This window comes from Trichosurus vulpecula, chromosome 7 (assembly GCF_011100635.1).
Source record: "Trichosurus vulpecula isolate mTriVul1 chromosome 7, mTriVul1.pri, whole genome shotgun sequence".
NCBI classification, from domain to species: Eukaryota; Metazoa; Chordata; class Mammalia; order Diprotodontia; family Phalangeridae; genus Trichosurus; species Trichosurus vulpecula.
The window spans coordinates 131,944,999-131,960,641 of NC_050579.1; the positions used below are offsets into that span (position 1 = coordinate 131,944,999).

General features: G+C 39.4%; 1 protein-coding gene across 1 annotated transcript in view; it reads left to right on the top strand.

Moving 5' to 3' along the window:
• The first annotated feature begins 506 nt into the window (after positions 1-506).
• The window catches only part of ARHGAP18 (Rho GTPase activating protein 18), a 174,219-nt gene continuing 159,082 nt past the window's right edge, over positions 507-15,643 (top strand). Inside the window, exon 1 of the mRNA XM_036767994.1 lies at positions 507-699. Coding sequence (XP_036623889.1) covers positions 584-699 — 116 coding nt within the window. The 5' untranslated portion in view covers positions 507-583. The remainder of the gene's footprint in view (positions 700-15,643) is intronic.

A 15,643-nucleotide genomic window follows, 5' to 3' on the forward strand; every position in this document is an offset into this window, starting at 1 on the left:
CACTATACATATAACCGCTCCCCGCCCCCCCCCCCCCCCCGCTTAAAAAAAAAGTCAGCTTTTTTTTGTACTGCTTTTCCTACAGGTCAACCTATTTTCCCCTTATTGTTATTTTCCTAGCAAGAAGTCTTAAGAGCTGGCACCAAATGGGTTAAGAAAAGCTCTTACTCAAGTTACATGAAGTAACAGAAATAAGCAGATGGAAACAGGAATTGGAAGAAAAGGACTGTGCTGAGGCTTCGCTTTGTCTCTGAGATGCTGTTCGTACACTTTTTACTGATTCTTGGTGGACACCATTCGGACAGGAATGTAGTCAGTTCGTGTAAAAACTCCCACCGCAGCTGAGACCACTAGAGCTGAAAGTGTCCCGGGTATAACAATACTCGAGTCACGGTCTCTAATTGGAGAGACAGGAAGCATTTAACAGGCGTAGCTCCTCCCCCATGACACTGTTTCAAATGCTGCACTTCGGGGGTGGGAGGGGCCATCTTGTGCTAATGGGCTGAGTTGCCAGGGAAGACAGGAACTTCGCTCCTGGTCTCTCTCCCCGAGTGTCCCCAGAAATTATGCTCCTTCTCTCACCATGAACTGGCTGTCTAGCTCTCAGGGAGTTGTGCTGACTGCCTATCATCCCAGCAGCAAGGATAGTGCCCTGGACGGGCAGAATGCCAAGGCGGGGAAAGAAGCCGCCCTGACCAGGTGAGTGCTCCAGGTACGGGGAGAAGGGATAGCCCACTAAACTAAACCGAAACCTCCCACCTGCTCCAAGAAAGTAGTGGTAGGGAAACTGAGCAAGGAAGAAGGTCATCCGATGGTAGCACCCCACTTGGCAGCTGCAGAAATGAATGCTTGGCACGGAGCTTTTCTGGGTTTCTGGCCCTGTTCAAATCCGAGTTGGCAGAGTCCTAAGGGATGCCTACTGAAGATGCAGCAGGACTGGGAATTGTAGCAGGTGCATTCGTGTCAGTGTGGGGAGATTAAATGACCGGGTTGGAGATACTTCTTATGCTTGAATGGGCAGGAGGGGACCGGCATGAGTACTTACAGTTGGCTGAAAGGTCTGCCAAGCGGCAAGGGACGCTGTTGTACAGCTCGTTATTATTACATTAGTATAGTTTCTCTTACTGAAAGCAAACCTTCCAGATAAAAAGCCAAAGATACTGGCCTGTGGCTGTATGTTGTATATTTTGCTACATTCTATTTGTATATTTAGTTGTGTGAGTGTACGTTTTTTTTTTCATGTGTGCGCCCCTTAAAAAAAGTAGTTTCAATTGTCAGGCCATCCAAGTGTGATGAAGTTAATATTAAATGACTTTATGAGCCCAGAGGACAACTGGACTATCAGATCACTGGGGTGCACATAGTACCTTTTTCTCTATCTATGTACTTTGTTCTCTTTTCCCTGGGCCTTTCTATTTATTTCTCTTTTCTCCTAGTGACCTTACAGAGCTGAACACTGACACCTCCTCCATTAAGGCATTTATTGTAAATATTGGCCCAGTAGGTGAGAAACTTGCTCCAAAGCATGCAGAAAGAAATGGCCACGCAGGTACCCATGGCACTGCGTTAGAATGTTAACTCCTGAATGCTTAATAAAACATTTTCCCAAACAATAACAACAAAATAACCCTAATCCGTATATACCTTTTGGTCTGCCTTTACCTGAGGAAAATTCTATCTCTGTCTTATGTAGAATATATAAAATAAATATATTTAAAAACCTTATTATTTGAATTTTAAACTTAATAAATTTAGGGGAGATGACATGAGACGAATACCAGTTTTGTTGGTCCTTTGGTTAGGATTTTAGCCTGTGCTCCAACTTTTTCCCCCTGACTCTGAAACTGCAATGTTTTCCAATTTTCTAGGCTAAGAGAAATGGATGTATGGTGGGAAGAGCACTGAGATTTGGAGTAAGGAGAACTGGGGTCAAACACCATTTTTCTTGATAGTTTTGTGACCTTGGCCACTCCTTTAAACCACCTTGAGTGCCTCAGTTTCCTCCCCAGTACAGTGGGGATCCAAGTACTTCAGATGGGCCTACCTCATTTCCTTGGTTGTGTAGAAAATGCTTTTTAAGCATAAGAATGCTCTGAAATTGTTGCTTTTAAATGATTAATATGTTAATTTTTTAGTCACTTAAAACAAAATTTGAGTTTGCTGGGGGAGGGAGCATAAGTAACTCACAGTTTCTTTTAAGAACAAGTGAGCATTAAGGACATGTTTAGGAGTAAGCTGCGAGCCTCAGAAATGCCATCACTTCCATAACTTGGTCTCACATGACAGCTGAAATGTTTCCAGAATTGTGCAAGGTCAGCACATTCTGGAATGATTTTAGTCAGGGGGTGGCTCCAGGATGTGTCCTTGCCTCAAGGGTCCACTTCCCTTTGTGGAGGCTTCTCCTACTAGATTTTTAACTTGGCTTCTTCACCTTCCTAAAGAGAGGCCCCCAACTAGATGGGTGGACCCCCAGTGAAGGATTTGTGAGAGGCCTTGAACCACAACTCCTAGAATAAGATGGTGTGGACTATTTACAATGTGGTCCCTGCAGAGAGGGAGACCCTACATTTTTGAGATCAAAGTCCAACCAAAAATATTCCTCAAGTTATAGACGATAGCATGAGGAGAAAGGGAATCCCAGTGACAGTTCTACACTTTTGTGTTAAGTCAAATCAAGTCAAAGAGCATTTATTGAGCACTTACTATTTGCTTAGTCAAATCAAGTCAACATTTATCTAACTTTACTGTGTGCCCCTGGCATTAAACTAAGTAACGGGGACAATCTGAAAGTCAAAAACAGCCTCTACCTTCAGGGAACTCACTATCTAATGAAGGAGACTGCGTGCAAACAACTTATATACAAACAACCATTAAATATTGGATAATTTAAGTGGATTAAATATCGGATAACTTAAGTGGAGATTGTAAAAGGCTTCTTGCTGAAGTTGGGAGTTAAGCTGTACTGAAGGAAAACAAGGAAAACAGGAGGCAGGTGTAAATGTAGAGCATTCCAGGCATGAAGCACAACCATGAATTTGGGAGATAGACATCTTTTGCAAAGAACAAGCATCCAGGAGACCAATATCACTGGGTTATGTGGAGGGTAAGAAAGACTGAAGGAGTGAGATTATGGAGGAAAGAAGAGTTGTGCCTGGCTAATAACTCTCTAGTCCCTCTACCTTTTTGCTACCTCCATTTCTTATCTCATCTGAAATCCACTTCTTTAAAGTTGTTCCACTTTCTTAGACTATTGTCTCCTGTAAACTAATCTTAAAAGGTACTTAAAATTATCTGGGATTTGGATGTGGGACCCTTAGGGGATATCTTTGTTTTTACTCAGTTTTAGTGGGTAGATTTAATGTACTGAGCCAGGCTTTAAAAGATTAGATAATTGTTGGGTCTTCGGTGGAATTGTAGGGGTTGTCCTAGGGGCACTGATTGGGGAGGGGATGCTCCAAGTAACTTTTGTGTCTCTGGTCTTGAACAGGTTGGTTTTACTAAAATAAAATAAAAAATAATAAAATAGGGGGAGGGGGTGCTGTTTAGCAAGTGCAGGAGCTAAACTAAGCTTGTTTCACATTTTTGCTTGGGGCAAAAAAGAGAAATGTAATTAGCTATTTGATTTAATATTTAATTTAGGAAAAAGCCTTTATTGATCACTAGTTATTTGGGTTTGAATACTGCCTCTGAAATTCTGTTTTGTTGTTGGGTGGTGTTTGACTAGGTTTCTCCCCCCCACCCCCCACCCCCGTCTTTTTTTATTCTGGAGGCAGTTGAGTTTAAGTGACTTGTTTAGGGTCACACAGCTAGTTAGTGTTCGAATTTGGGTCCCCCCGACCGAAGTGCCAGTTGCTCTATTTTACCACCTAGCTGCCTATTGACTGTTTTTTTTTTTTTAAGACTTCATGTCAAGGTTTTTACCATACACTGTTAACCAAAACTTATTTTAGGCTTATTCTATTCGTTATTACTCTCTTCACTGAGTACCAGGTTCTAGAGGGAGCTCTTTCTACCAATACCTTGTTTTCAGAATTTACTCTTAGGCAAGCAATTTTTTTGATGTCTACAAATAAGATATTAGTTCTTTGAGTTCTGACATATACATGATCAGGTGTTCCAGAAGGAAACTACTTTTTCTATCAGAAGCTATTTAAATAAGTTTTGTTTACATTTTTATGTCCAAATCTGTTAATTTTTTCTTCTAAAAGAGCATATTTTCTCAATGAATACTGTAATACCTGAAGTCTTTTCAATTTTATATATTTGCTCACCCGTTATTTTCATGGAAACCATTGTGTTATATACTTTTTATTCTTCTGCCCTCATTAGTACAGATTACATTCTCAACTGCTATATATTTCTCTATTTTTGTTTCCCCTTCAGTTTATTTATTTATGGTGTCCATAAAAAGATCTTAATTTTTTAAAGTTGGTAGTGAATTTTTTTGAAGCTTTCTGAGCAAACCACCCCTCCTTATGTTTATTTTTTTCCCTAGGATTATTGTGGCAGTACCATTTAGCATGCATAACTAAAGCACTGTATTTACTTATCAACATACAAAGTCTCTGAGGCTAATATACAGTAGGAATAGCACTAATTAATCAAAAAGAAAATCATTAAGGGGTGCTGCTGCACAGATTCAACCAATTCCAGTCAACAATCTATTGCTATAAATATAATTTAAAATCTGGCCAATTACTCTTTCAATTTTTTAAAAAAGCTTTTGAACAGACCTGATAAATTTGGGTTAAGTGATAAAATTTTCTGCCTTTGGGACTAAAAAAACAAAGAATATTGGAAATCACTTAATTTTTTTTTTCCTTTGTGCCAGTTGCTAACTGTATTAGACTAGTTGTAATTCTGTAAATTCAAGTCAAATCAGCAAGCGTTCAAATGCCTATTATTTTTCAGGCACTATGCTAAGTGTTAGAGACACAAAGACTGGCAAAGGTTTTAAATTGACCATGATGGGAATATTTGAGACCTCGAGAATGGGAGACTGAGTGGTGAGGTAGAGCAGTGGTGTCAAACCCAACTGGAAATAATTGGTTTGGGGGGCACACTAAACCTTACATAATGATCCTTGCAGGCTGTATATTGATTTAGAAAATCACATGTTAACATTATTTATGTTCTATTATATTTTATTTGTTTTGTTATATATTTCCCAATTACATTTTAATCTGGTGCAGGCCACAGTTTGGAGTATTCACTGATGACTCTGATATATATGGTCCCTTTGCACCAGCCCAAGGGCTCCTAATTTAGGGTATGAGAAGCTTGCTAAGGGGATATGTAAAGATATTTGATAAATAACTTTTCTTATCGAACTATTCAAAAGTATGACTATGGTGTTAGTGATAAAGAATGTTGTTATGCACTGAATAAAGTTTTCTTCATGAAAATTAATGTCTTATTTTATTATGTATCCATGGAAAGCAGACTCTAGAATTTATTTCCTTTCATATCCAATAGGGAGTGTGGGAAGGTTTACTGGAAGCCAAAGGGAATAGGGGCCAAAAGAGATTAGCAACTCCTACTTTACATAGCCTAAGATACTATAGAACCCCATGACCCTTGGAAATAGTCAAATAGAGACTGATTTTCTTTGGCATGTACAAGAATTGGTGGGAGGTCTTTCTAAAAGTACACATCATTAATGAGAGATGACCATGGAGAGTGAGGAGACTGGCACACTAAAGGGAGGAGTTGAGACAGTGTAGAAAAAGAAAAGATAAGGAAGTTTCTCCATCTTCTTTCCTGCCAAATATTTCCCTTTTCTTTGTAATTTTTAAAAGTTTCATATTTGAAAGGCATATGCCCCAGGTTCTGATTCACTTAAAAAATGAGAACAGATTTTGGATCTCATTAAAAATAGCACTGGAAAAAAATGGAAAGTATCCTATCCTTGTAACAATACTATGGTGTGTTCAAAACTGCAATAGCCACTATATCCCTAAAATTGCCACAAATCTTTCAGCTCCAATTCATTTTTCACTCAGCTGTCAAAATGTTGCTGTAAAGTTCAAGCCTGATCATGTCACTCCCCCTACTCAATAAACTTCAGTGGCCCCCTATATAACGTCTAGGATCAAATACAAAATTCTCTGTTTGGCATCACAACCTAGCCCCATTCTTTTCTGTTCTTATACCTTTAACTGAAATTTAGTATTTCCTTTAGTTATTAAAAAAGAAACACAACATTCTGAGAAGGGTCCATATGCTTTTTTAGACTTCCATAGTGGTGGTCATTGTTTGTCCTTTGCTCTCTAAGAGGACCATGGCATCAAAAAGGTGATGCCATGACTTGCAAGTGAGTTGGATTTAAGTGAGAAAGGACTGTACAAAGTCACTAGCCTCACTTTCTCCTCCAGAGCCATTGGAGTCCAGTGACCAGATATAGATCAGGATGAGTGGAGATGGCTCCCTGGTATATCACACTCAAAAAGGGGAAGCACCTCTGACTTTTCTTTCAGTCTATTTGTGGCGGTATATATTGTGGCAAATGCTTGAGATCTATGCCAAACCTGACATAAGTGCTCATATTTTACCAGGCTCGGCATGTGTGGACCTTGAGGTGAAAACCTAGTGTGATGTGTAATCTACTTTCCTTGTTATTGTAACAAAATGTTTCTCTCATGGACTTCCCCGATGCCTTTTCTATTCAACAACAAGCATGAGTAAATTAGCTTGATTGTATATCTTTAGTAAAATATGAATTTCTACTTAGTCTATGGAGGAAGATTAGAATGGTAGAAAAAGGTTGGAGGACTTGGCTTTTTTCCAGTCCCTGGTACTCCCAGGATGACCTTAGGCAAGTTATTTAACATGTCAGGCCCTCAGTTCCTCATCTATGAACTGAGGAGGTTGGGCTAGATGGCCACCGAAAACCCTTCCTGCTCTAAATCTATTGTCCTATAATATTACCTTGTGCTTTAAAAGCCTAGTTTGATTGTACACTTTACCCAGTACTACATGACAAGAGCCATAAAATAATAATTTTTCTTTCCTTCTGATAGTTCCTAAGATAAAATTTAATATCAATTGATTCCTGGCCTCCCTTCTCCTGCCCCCTTTTCTTCATTATAATCCTGGTTGACTTTTGAAGAGAAGAGAAGTACTTGCTTGGTTTATGGGAAAACGCATTCTGAATTTCACCAACTAAACGATTAAATTACAAATGAACCTTAGGAAAACAGTCTTTTCTTAAATTGAGAACTGTCCCTGCTGTTTTGCTTCCAATGATCAGTTAATTGAGTGTTTAACTTCATCTTACTAAACCAGTGCCTAGGCTTCCTATTCTTACTGTATTCCCAAATTGAGTAGGTACTCTGTAAAGAAATGAGCAGCAGATTGTTTAAATAATGTATGTCACCCATATCCTACTTACTTTTGTAATCAGAGGTTGCTTGAATTCAAGATGAGGGATAATATATGGTTTGAGCCCCCATCCAGTGCCTACTTTACTAATAGACTAGGCAGAAACTGTAAATTAATAGCAAAGTGTTTAATTGGGGTAGAAATATCAAACAATAGCATTTCTTCCCTTTCCCCATTCAAATAAATACAGTTTTTCTAACAGTCATGCCCAAGGTGAGGGGATGGCCTATTTCAAAGAAATCCTTTGTGTGATTCTATAACCTTTCTTGTTGATAATGTTCCAACTTTCCTGATGAAGCTTTGCCCTGATGCTACTATTGATCTTACTCTGGCTTCTTGGCTTCCAGGCATTGAATCTCTGTCCCCTAGGAGGAAGTGTATTTTTAGAGTAATCACCTCCCTCTACGCCTATAGTCTAGTTACCACAGTGCTTCCCTAGAGGAAGCTAGTTGGTACCAGTGGATAAGAGTCAGGAAGGCCTGAGTTCAAATTTGGCATCAGACATTACTTTTTAGCTATGTGACTTTGGGTAAGTCACTTAACCTCTGTTTGCCATTTTTTTTTGTTTGGCAGGGCAATTGGGGTTAAGTGACTTGCCCAGGTTCACACAGCTAGTGCATTTGTCAGGTGTCTGAGGTCAGATTTGAACTCAGATCCTCCTGACTCCAGGGCCAGTGCTCTACTCACTGCACCACCTAGCTGCCCCTGTTTGCCATTTTTTTAACTATAAAATGGGGATGATGATAGTAATAACACCACCTTCCAGGGTTGTAGTGAGGATCAAATGAGACACTGTTTATAAAGTGCTGAACACAGTGTCTGATGCATGGTAGGCACTTAATAAATGCTTGTTTCCCTACTTCCTAGTTAATCAGCCTCATATCTTTACCTAGCTGTGAGACTACAAAGAAGGTTTGCTCAGGCAGTGATAAGATATTCCTGACTCAGCCAAAGGGGCCCCCCTCTTACTCTTGGCTGAGTTAGAACAACTAAATTCTGTGTCTCAGGGTGTTGGCAGTGTGCCTTCTGGGAGGTCATCACCTCCTACCGAGTCTTTTTTGGGGCCAGGGATAAACACTTATCCTTCTCTTTGCCTTTTCATCGTCTCCCGTTATGTCCCTCAGTGACTATCATCTGACTGTACAATTTGCCTTGGAACAATGCAGTAAGCCCCTAGAATTACCTGAGGTGGGGCAGAGGGAGGAAAAGCTTTGCTAACATTCTGTCAAATCCTCTTGCGTGTACTATATGTGATTTTCCATCCCTCTTTTAAACATATCTGTATTTCTGATTCATGTTAATGATAAGCATACTAGAATTTGTCATGTTTTCAGAATGTAGGGATCCTAGCTGAATCAGACTAAAACATATAAGTACTTATTCAGTAGAAAATTTGTTAAATGCATAGAATCAGTGGAATTGAAACTCATGTGCCTGATGTGGAGGGAAGTTTTAAAGATGGAACTTGGGGAAATCAATCCATCAGAAATGTTCAGCGTGGTCTGATTTGACAGGGTCTATGTAAACCTACCTGGCCTAGGTATGTCATCTAGATTTTTTTCCCCTAGCACATTTAATATTAATAATAATTCATATTACAAAAATACTTCCCTTCCCAAAAAAGTGACAATGAATTGAGGGGGTGACCCTAAGGTAGTTGTATCAATTTATGTAAAGGTGGGGTTTCCTTCCCGTTGTTGAAATTTGTCAACAATGTTGCATTCCACCGAAGTCCTACTCTGATTCTTCATCCCAGTTTGAAGGAGACCCTTGGTTCTCAAAGACTACCCATAAACTCTGGCAGATTCTACCAAGGTGGAAAGACTTTGAGTGTGGGGTTGGGGACAGACAGCCATTATATCTGCTTCTGAGTATTAGCCTAGATGAGCTGAAGAGGCATATTGCCAATTTTGTAACAGAGGTGGGTGAATTCTTTATCCTCAGCAGTTCTTAATGATTATATTGTAGGAATTGGAGGGCCAGAGAGCTCTGTTGGCAGAGGGAGTGCCCACCTTCACAAAATTATCACTCCAGGAAATACTGAAGTATATTGCATACAAGATTCTTCCTAGGACAAGATGACCATTGGCTCTCATGTTTATTTTGGGGTGGTGATTCCCTGAGAATGGGATATGATGTTCCTTGTTGGGGTTTTAACGATATACCAAATGAGATGGGAAAATAGTGAGAAATAGAAGGCGTGTCTTGCAGGAGTTTAGTTGGCACTCAGTTTAATTCTAAAATATTTTCATTTGCATAGAACTCTATTGTGTTTAACTGTCATTTATTTCCCTCTCCCCATGCCCCCAGTTTTTTTGGTTTTGCATAAGAGTAAACTGAATGGAATTGGATAGGAGAAGGTAAGTGGGGAACTGAAAGTTGTAAGGATCTTAGGCTATTTTTAGGTAGTCTAGAAACATGTAATTTGACCAACTTGCTCTATAATTAATGTTTTTACTAGAGTTACTAAATGTGCATCTCTCTTTCTCTCTTGGCCAGAATAACAAAGTCAAGTTCTTGTAATGATCCTTGAATAGAAGAATTTTTTGTTTGTTTGCATGAAATGTTATATGGTTTCTTGTCCTATACTGTCCATTGATAGCCTATCCCAATTCTTATGTTAATGAACTTGGCTGAAACAAAGGAAAAATTCATTGTACTATATTGTCTTATGCTTAAATATGAAGAGGCAGGCTTTTGTAAAGGAAACATTGTCAGGTAGAGATTTTTTCCTCTTAAATGAATTTCTGATAGATGATATATAGGAAAGAAGGAAGAGAGAGAGAACATGTGCACATTTATTAAGCACTTAACTCTGTGCCAGGCACTGTCCTAAGCACTGAGAATATAAGTAAAGCAAAAAGAAAAACTGTCCTTGCCCTCTCGGAGCTTATATTCTAATGCAAGAAGATATATAAAAGGGAAGCTGAAAAGGAAAGAGGAATATGAGCCCAGCTAGGAGTCAGTGGAAAGAGAAGTGGCTGACTTGGGCACTTCCTTAAACCAAGATTCTCAAGCAGGAACTCACCGATGGGAAGAGAGACCTGCCTGCATGGACAGAAGCATCTTTAGGGTGAGAAGGCAGCTGTGATGGAAGTGAAAACAATAGAAATGTAAACTCTGAAATCGCCACTGTAGAATTATTTTGAGACAATTTCAAATAGATCTTTTCAAGAGTGTCCTGGTATGATAGAATGCTTAAAAAAACAAACAGACAAACAAAAAGAAGTTAAGGCAAGAATACTCCAGTATAAATTAATAACTGCTTGGGGGCAGTAGCTTTCTTCTCAAAAACAGCAAGGGATTTTTCAATTACCTTCAGGACAAACTCCAGTTCTCTTTAGCTCTCAAGAATCTGGCTTCAGCCTATAGTGCCAGATTTACTTCCTCTGCTCTTGTTGTTGTTCAGTCATTTACAATTGTGTCTGACTCTTCATGACCCCATTTGGAGTTTTCTTGGCAAAGATACTGGAGTGGTTTGCCATTTCCTTCTCCAGCTCATTTTACAGATAAGGAAACTGAGGCAAACAGGGTGACTTGCCCAGGGTCACACAGCTAGTAAGTGTCTATGGCCAGATTTGACCTCAGGAAGAGGAGTCTTCCTGACTCCAACTTTGGTGCTCTGTACACTGAACTGCCCACCTACCTGCCCCTTATCTACTTTAGCCAGCCAGTAAGAAGTCCTACTCTCAGTGTCTTGGGTATGGATACCACACGGCTACCCACCCTTTGTTGAGCTCTCCTTATCTTGTCTGCTTTTAATTTTTTAAAATCTCTACTTTATGACTACATCTATTTTGATGGCAGAGGCCCTGTTGTTTTTGTAGAAACACAGACTTTTAGAGCTGGAGAGGACCTTTATAAACCATCTAGTGCCTGTCATTTTACAGGTTAGGAAACCTAGGGTAAGAAAGGTTGTGTGCCCAACCAAGGTCACATAGGAGAGCCTGAAACAGAACCCAGCTAGGTGCCTTTCAGTAAAATATTCAAACTGAAATTAAGGTACTTAGTATATTTGTAGAAAGAATAGGCTAGACTAGATGAACTCTAAGTTCCCTTCCAACTCTGGAGTATAATGGGAGCTCCCTTTTCATCTCCTTGTATTTCTCTGCTGAATAATTCCCTAGATGGAAGATACCCCAATATATGGAGGGCTCAACAAAAAGCTGGAGTGAGTGTTAACCTGTTTGCTAAATAAGCAAGCTTTAAAGTTTGCAGCCTGGTTTGGGAAAGTTAATACTTAAAGTGATGTAATTAGGCTGTGTACAGGAGGTGACCTTAAATTTTCCTTTTTCCCTCTTTTTTGTATATGTATCCGTACCCCTGCATTCTTAAGCCAGGAAGCCCCTTTCTAAACTTTCCCATAGCTATAGCTATATAGATAATAAGCGAGCATGTGGAAGTATTGGTCCCTTACTTCTGGGAACACATAGAGAAGGAGGGGTCTCACATTCCCTAAGCAAGGCTTTGTGAGTAGCATGAGAACATTACATTTCTGTTTAGTGTTGGTTGGTTGGTATGGCATCCTTCTTTCTCAAAGAGGACCAAAATGACATCACTATATTGGAGTCAAGGCACAGCGTATCAAATTGTGACTGATCAGACCAGTCCGAGTTCAGAAGGCTCTACCACAGGTTGTGTACAAATTGTCCATACAAACATTTGTAGTGGAAATATCTCTAAATTCTTGCATTTCATATATTTTTTGCTACTGCAATTCTGCTTTCCTCATAGAGTACAGCACCTTCTTTGATGCAGGTATGCCACGTTGGGCAGTCCTGTACCAGTGTCTCCCATGTCACACAATCAATTCCAAAGTTCTTCAGAGAGACCTTGAGAGTGTTCTCCTATTGCTTCTTCTGACCTCCATGTGAGCTCTTGCTTGTGTAAGTTCTCTGTAAAATGTGTTTTAGGTAAACATATGTTTGGCATTCGAACAATGTGGCCAGCCCATCGGAGTTGTGCTCTCTGCAGTAGAGTTTGAATGCTTGGCAGGTCAGATTGAAAAAGGACTTTAGTGTCCTGTACCTTATCTTGCCAGATGATCTTCAGAATCTCCCTAAGACAATTCAAATGGAAGCAATTCAGTTTCCTGACTCTGTGCTGGTATACTATCATGATAAATTTAAGGGATGGTCCACACCCTCTTTCATTTTTAGTTCTCTCCTCAGCTTCCCCTCTCCCCCAAAAAAAACAAAACAATTGTGGTGTCCAAAGATCCCAAAACAAATAACACTTCACCTTTCTACTCTTTGAAGTGCTGGAAAGTTCAAAGCCAGATTGAGAAGCTAGAAATGTAATTTGGAAGGTCCATCTGGGGAAATGAAGTTTAACCTATCTGCCAGATTGTGCACAAAGCTTCCATCTCTGGGCTGTTTTTATTGTTGCTGCTGGTTTTTTTTTTTTTTTTTTTTTGTGGACCTGGATTCCTAGAGTTTGCACATATCTTGGTAGGTCAGCAATGGGATGGAAGCCAAAGATACTGTCTTCTTTATGAAGGTGAAACACAGCTCTATTTAGAAGGAGGAGTCAGGGGCCTTTATCAGTAGTTGTGTTCCTGTACCTTGCTGGGACACCAAGAGGCATTAGAGTGTACTCCACAATTTAATTCAAATAGATTCAGTGTGTGTGTGTGTGTGTGTGTGTGTGTGTGTGTGTGTGTGTGTGTGTGTGTGTGTGTGTGTGTGTTTGTATGTTTGTGGGAGGGGGAAATACCTTTGATTTCTCTTGTGCTGACATCAGCTTACCATAAAATCACCCTTTTAGAAACCATTTGTTACTAAATGTCTGAGAAATTGGGCAGGAGGGGCCTGATCTTTTTTTTTTAATTTTGAGAGCAAGGCTTTAACTCTCCATTCCACTTTCCCCCCTCAAACCCCACCCCCACCCCCAATATGTAGGTAGTTCTTAACTCTTGCCTAGTATACACAAATGTGAGAGGTAGCTTTGACATAGTGGGTGGGGTCGCTGATCTTAGAGTCTAGAAGATCTGCCTTTAAGTAAAGGCCAATCCCTGACATGCTGGCTCTGTAATTCTGGGCAAGTTGCTTACCTTTTCAGGGTCTCCGGCAATTCTCTAAGGAAAAATGATTTTGGATGGCATGGTTAGAGGGGATTTCAGCATTGGCAGTTTCCTACAGTAATAACATCACAGGTCTGGGCCAAAAATTAAAAAAAGATCTAAAACCTTGCCTATATCACAGAGATGATCTGGACCATGTGGGAATGGGTCGGATATTTGAGTGGCATTTATATTTTATGACCCTATGTTAAGGAAGGAGAATAGTCAATATATATGAATCTCTATATAAGGTTTCCCTGCCACAGTACAATGGAGATATTCAGGAGTTTCATTTGTGATTGCTTATGCAAAAACAGTATTGCTTTGGTCTTCCTATTCTGTTCTATGTGGGGCAGAAGGAAGAAAGATGGCAATTAATACTGTAATTTTGCTTGTGATTGGGGATTTCTTTGCAAACTTTCCATTTTCCCCAAATAAATGAGTAACTAGAAAAGAAAAATGCAATTAATTTCAAAAGTTCTACATGATAAAATTTATCCTTTAATTTTTTAAGTCATTCATATCAGATATATTTGCATTTTGGTATATTACAATATATTACTGCAACAGCACTGTACTGTTAACTTTTTGCTTCAAAGTAGACCATGGCTGCTAGCATTTTTATGAGAATATAAGAAGTAGATGTGATAATAATTCAAAATAATTGAGTATTAAGTGAATGAAAAAAAATTATTAAGCACTTACCACGTGCCAACCACTGTGCTAAATGCCAAGGATACAAACACAAAAGTGAACCAGTCCCTGTCTTCAAGCAACCTTTTCTTAAAAAAACAGTATTATAAACTTGACAAATATCAACAAACATGAACAGTTCCAAATACAAAAACAGAAAAGAGCATAGTATATGAAACCATGAATCTATTACATCCAGATTTTTTTTAAGGATATAATAAATTTTTAACAGTAGGATCACTATTGCCTAGCTTGTGTTCCTTTCTGAATTTCCAGAGGAGTTTACATTCTAATGAGAGGGACCACACACATATGGGACTGGGGAGAGGAGATGGTATTTAGGTTTGTAAAGTCACAGAGTTGGCAGGTAGAACTCTTGTGGAGTAGATGCACTCATCATTTCCAGTAGCAAGGCACTTTTGATTTGATTACAATTCTATAGCTCATAATTAGGCAAATAATGTAATTGGCAAGCAAGAAAGAAGGCCAGTGTATAAAGTGAACCATGGCTGGGCTCAGCTAGATAGAGTGGGCTATTTGAGGCACTCACCAAATGGGGCCAGCTAGGAGGGCCCCAGGTAAGGAATCCTTGAATCACTCTATTTTAACAATTTTAATTGCACTTTTGAGATATTCTCACCAGTATCACATTCCATTTAGCACACACTGTAAATCATGGCTTATCTATTTATCATGTAAGGGAAGAAAAAATATTAATCGTCTGCAGAAAAATGTGTAATGGGGAAGTGGGGGAGAGTAGGGAAGTGGAGGATACTAGGTCTCTTCAACTGATCTAGCTGTGAAACCTATTAAAATGAAAGGTTCTTGATAGAAAATATTTTACAGAGCCTAGCAACTATTCCATGTCAGCATTACTTTGTTGATCTCCCCTCCGCCAAGCAGAACAAAAATACAGTAAACAATTCTCCTCACCAAATATTGAAATTATATTAAACAATAGTTCAATACTTAAAGAGGCAGCAAGTTGTAGTGGGAATAGCACAGCATTTACTTCAGAGACAGTAGGTTCATAGACTCGTACATTTAGAGCTGGAAGGGACCTAAAGAGAGGTCGTATATTTCAAGCCCCTCATTTTACAGAGGGGAAAACTGAAGTTGCCATAGATTGAGTGTCTTTTGAGTACAGATAGTAAGTGGTAGAATTAGGATTTGGTTTAGTCTTTTGTCTCCTAAATCTCGTGATCTTTCCAGTACACCACTGTGACTCAACCTTGAGTGTTAGTGTTGCTAACTCACTATGAGTGTGATGTAGGGCAAGTTCCTTATCCTCTCTGAGACTTAGTTTCCTTATGTATAAAATGAGGTGGTTGGTCCTAGCTGCAAGTTTACAGTCAAAACTCTGTAAAGTACCTGGTAGTATGCTGAGTTCATTATTAGCTCTTTGAAGCAGTAAGGTTCCATCTAGCACAAATGATCCTTGAACTCTCCTCCCTGCTATCTTAGAAGTTTGGGAGAAGGAAGAGCTGAAAATGAGGATGTGCCTCTTAT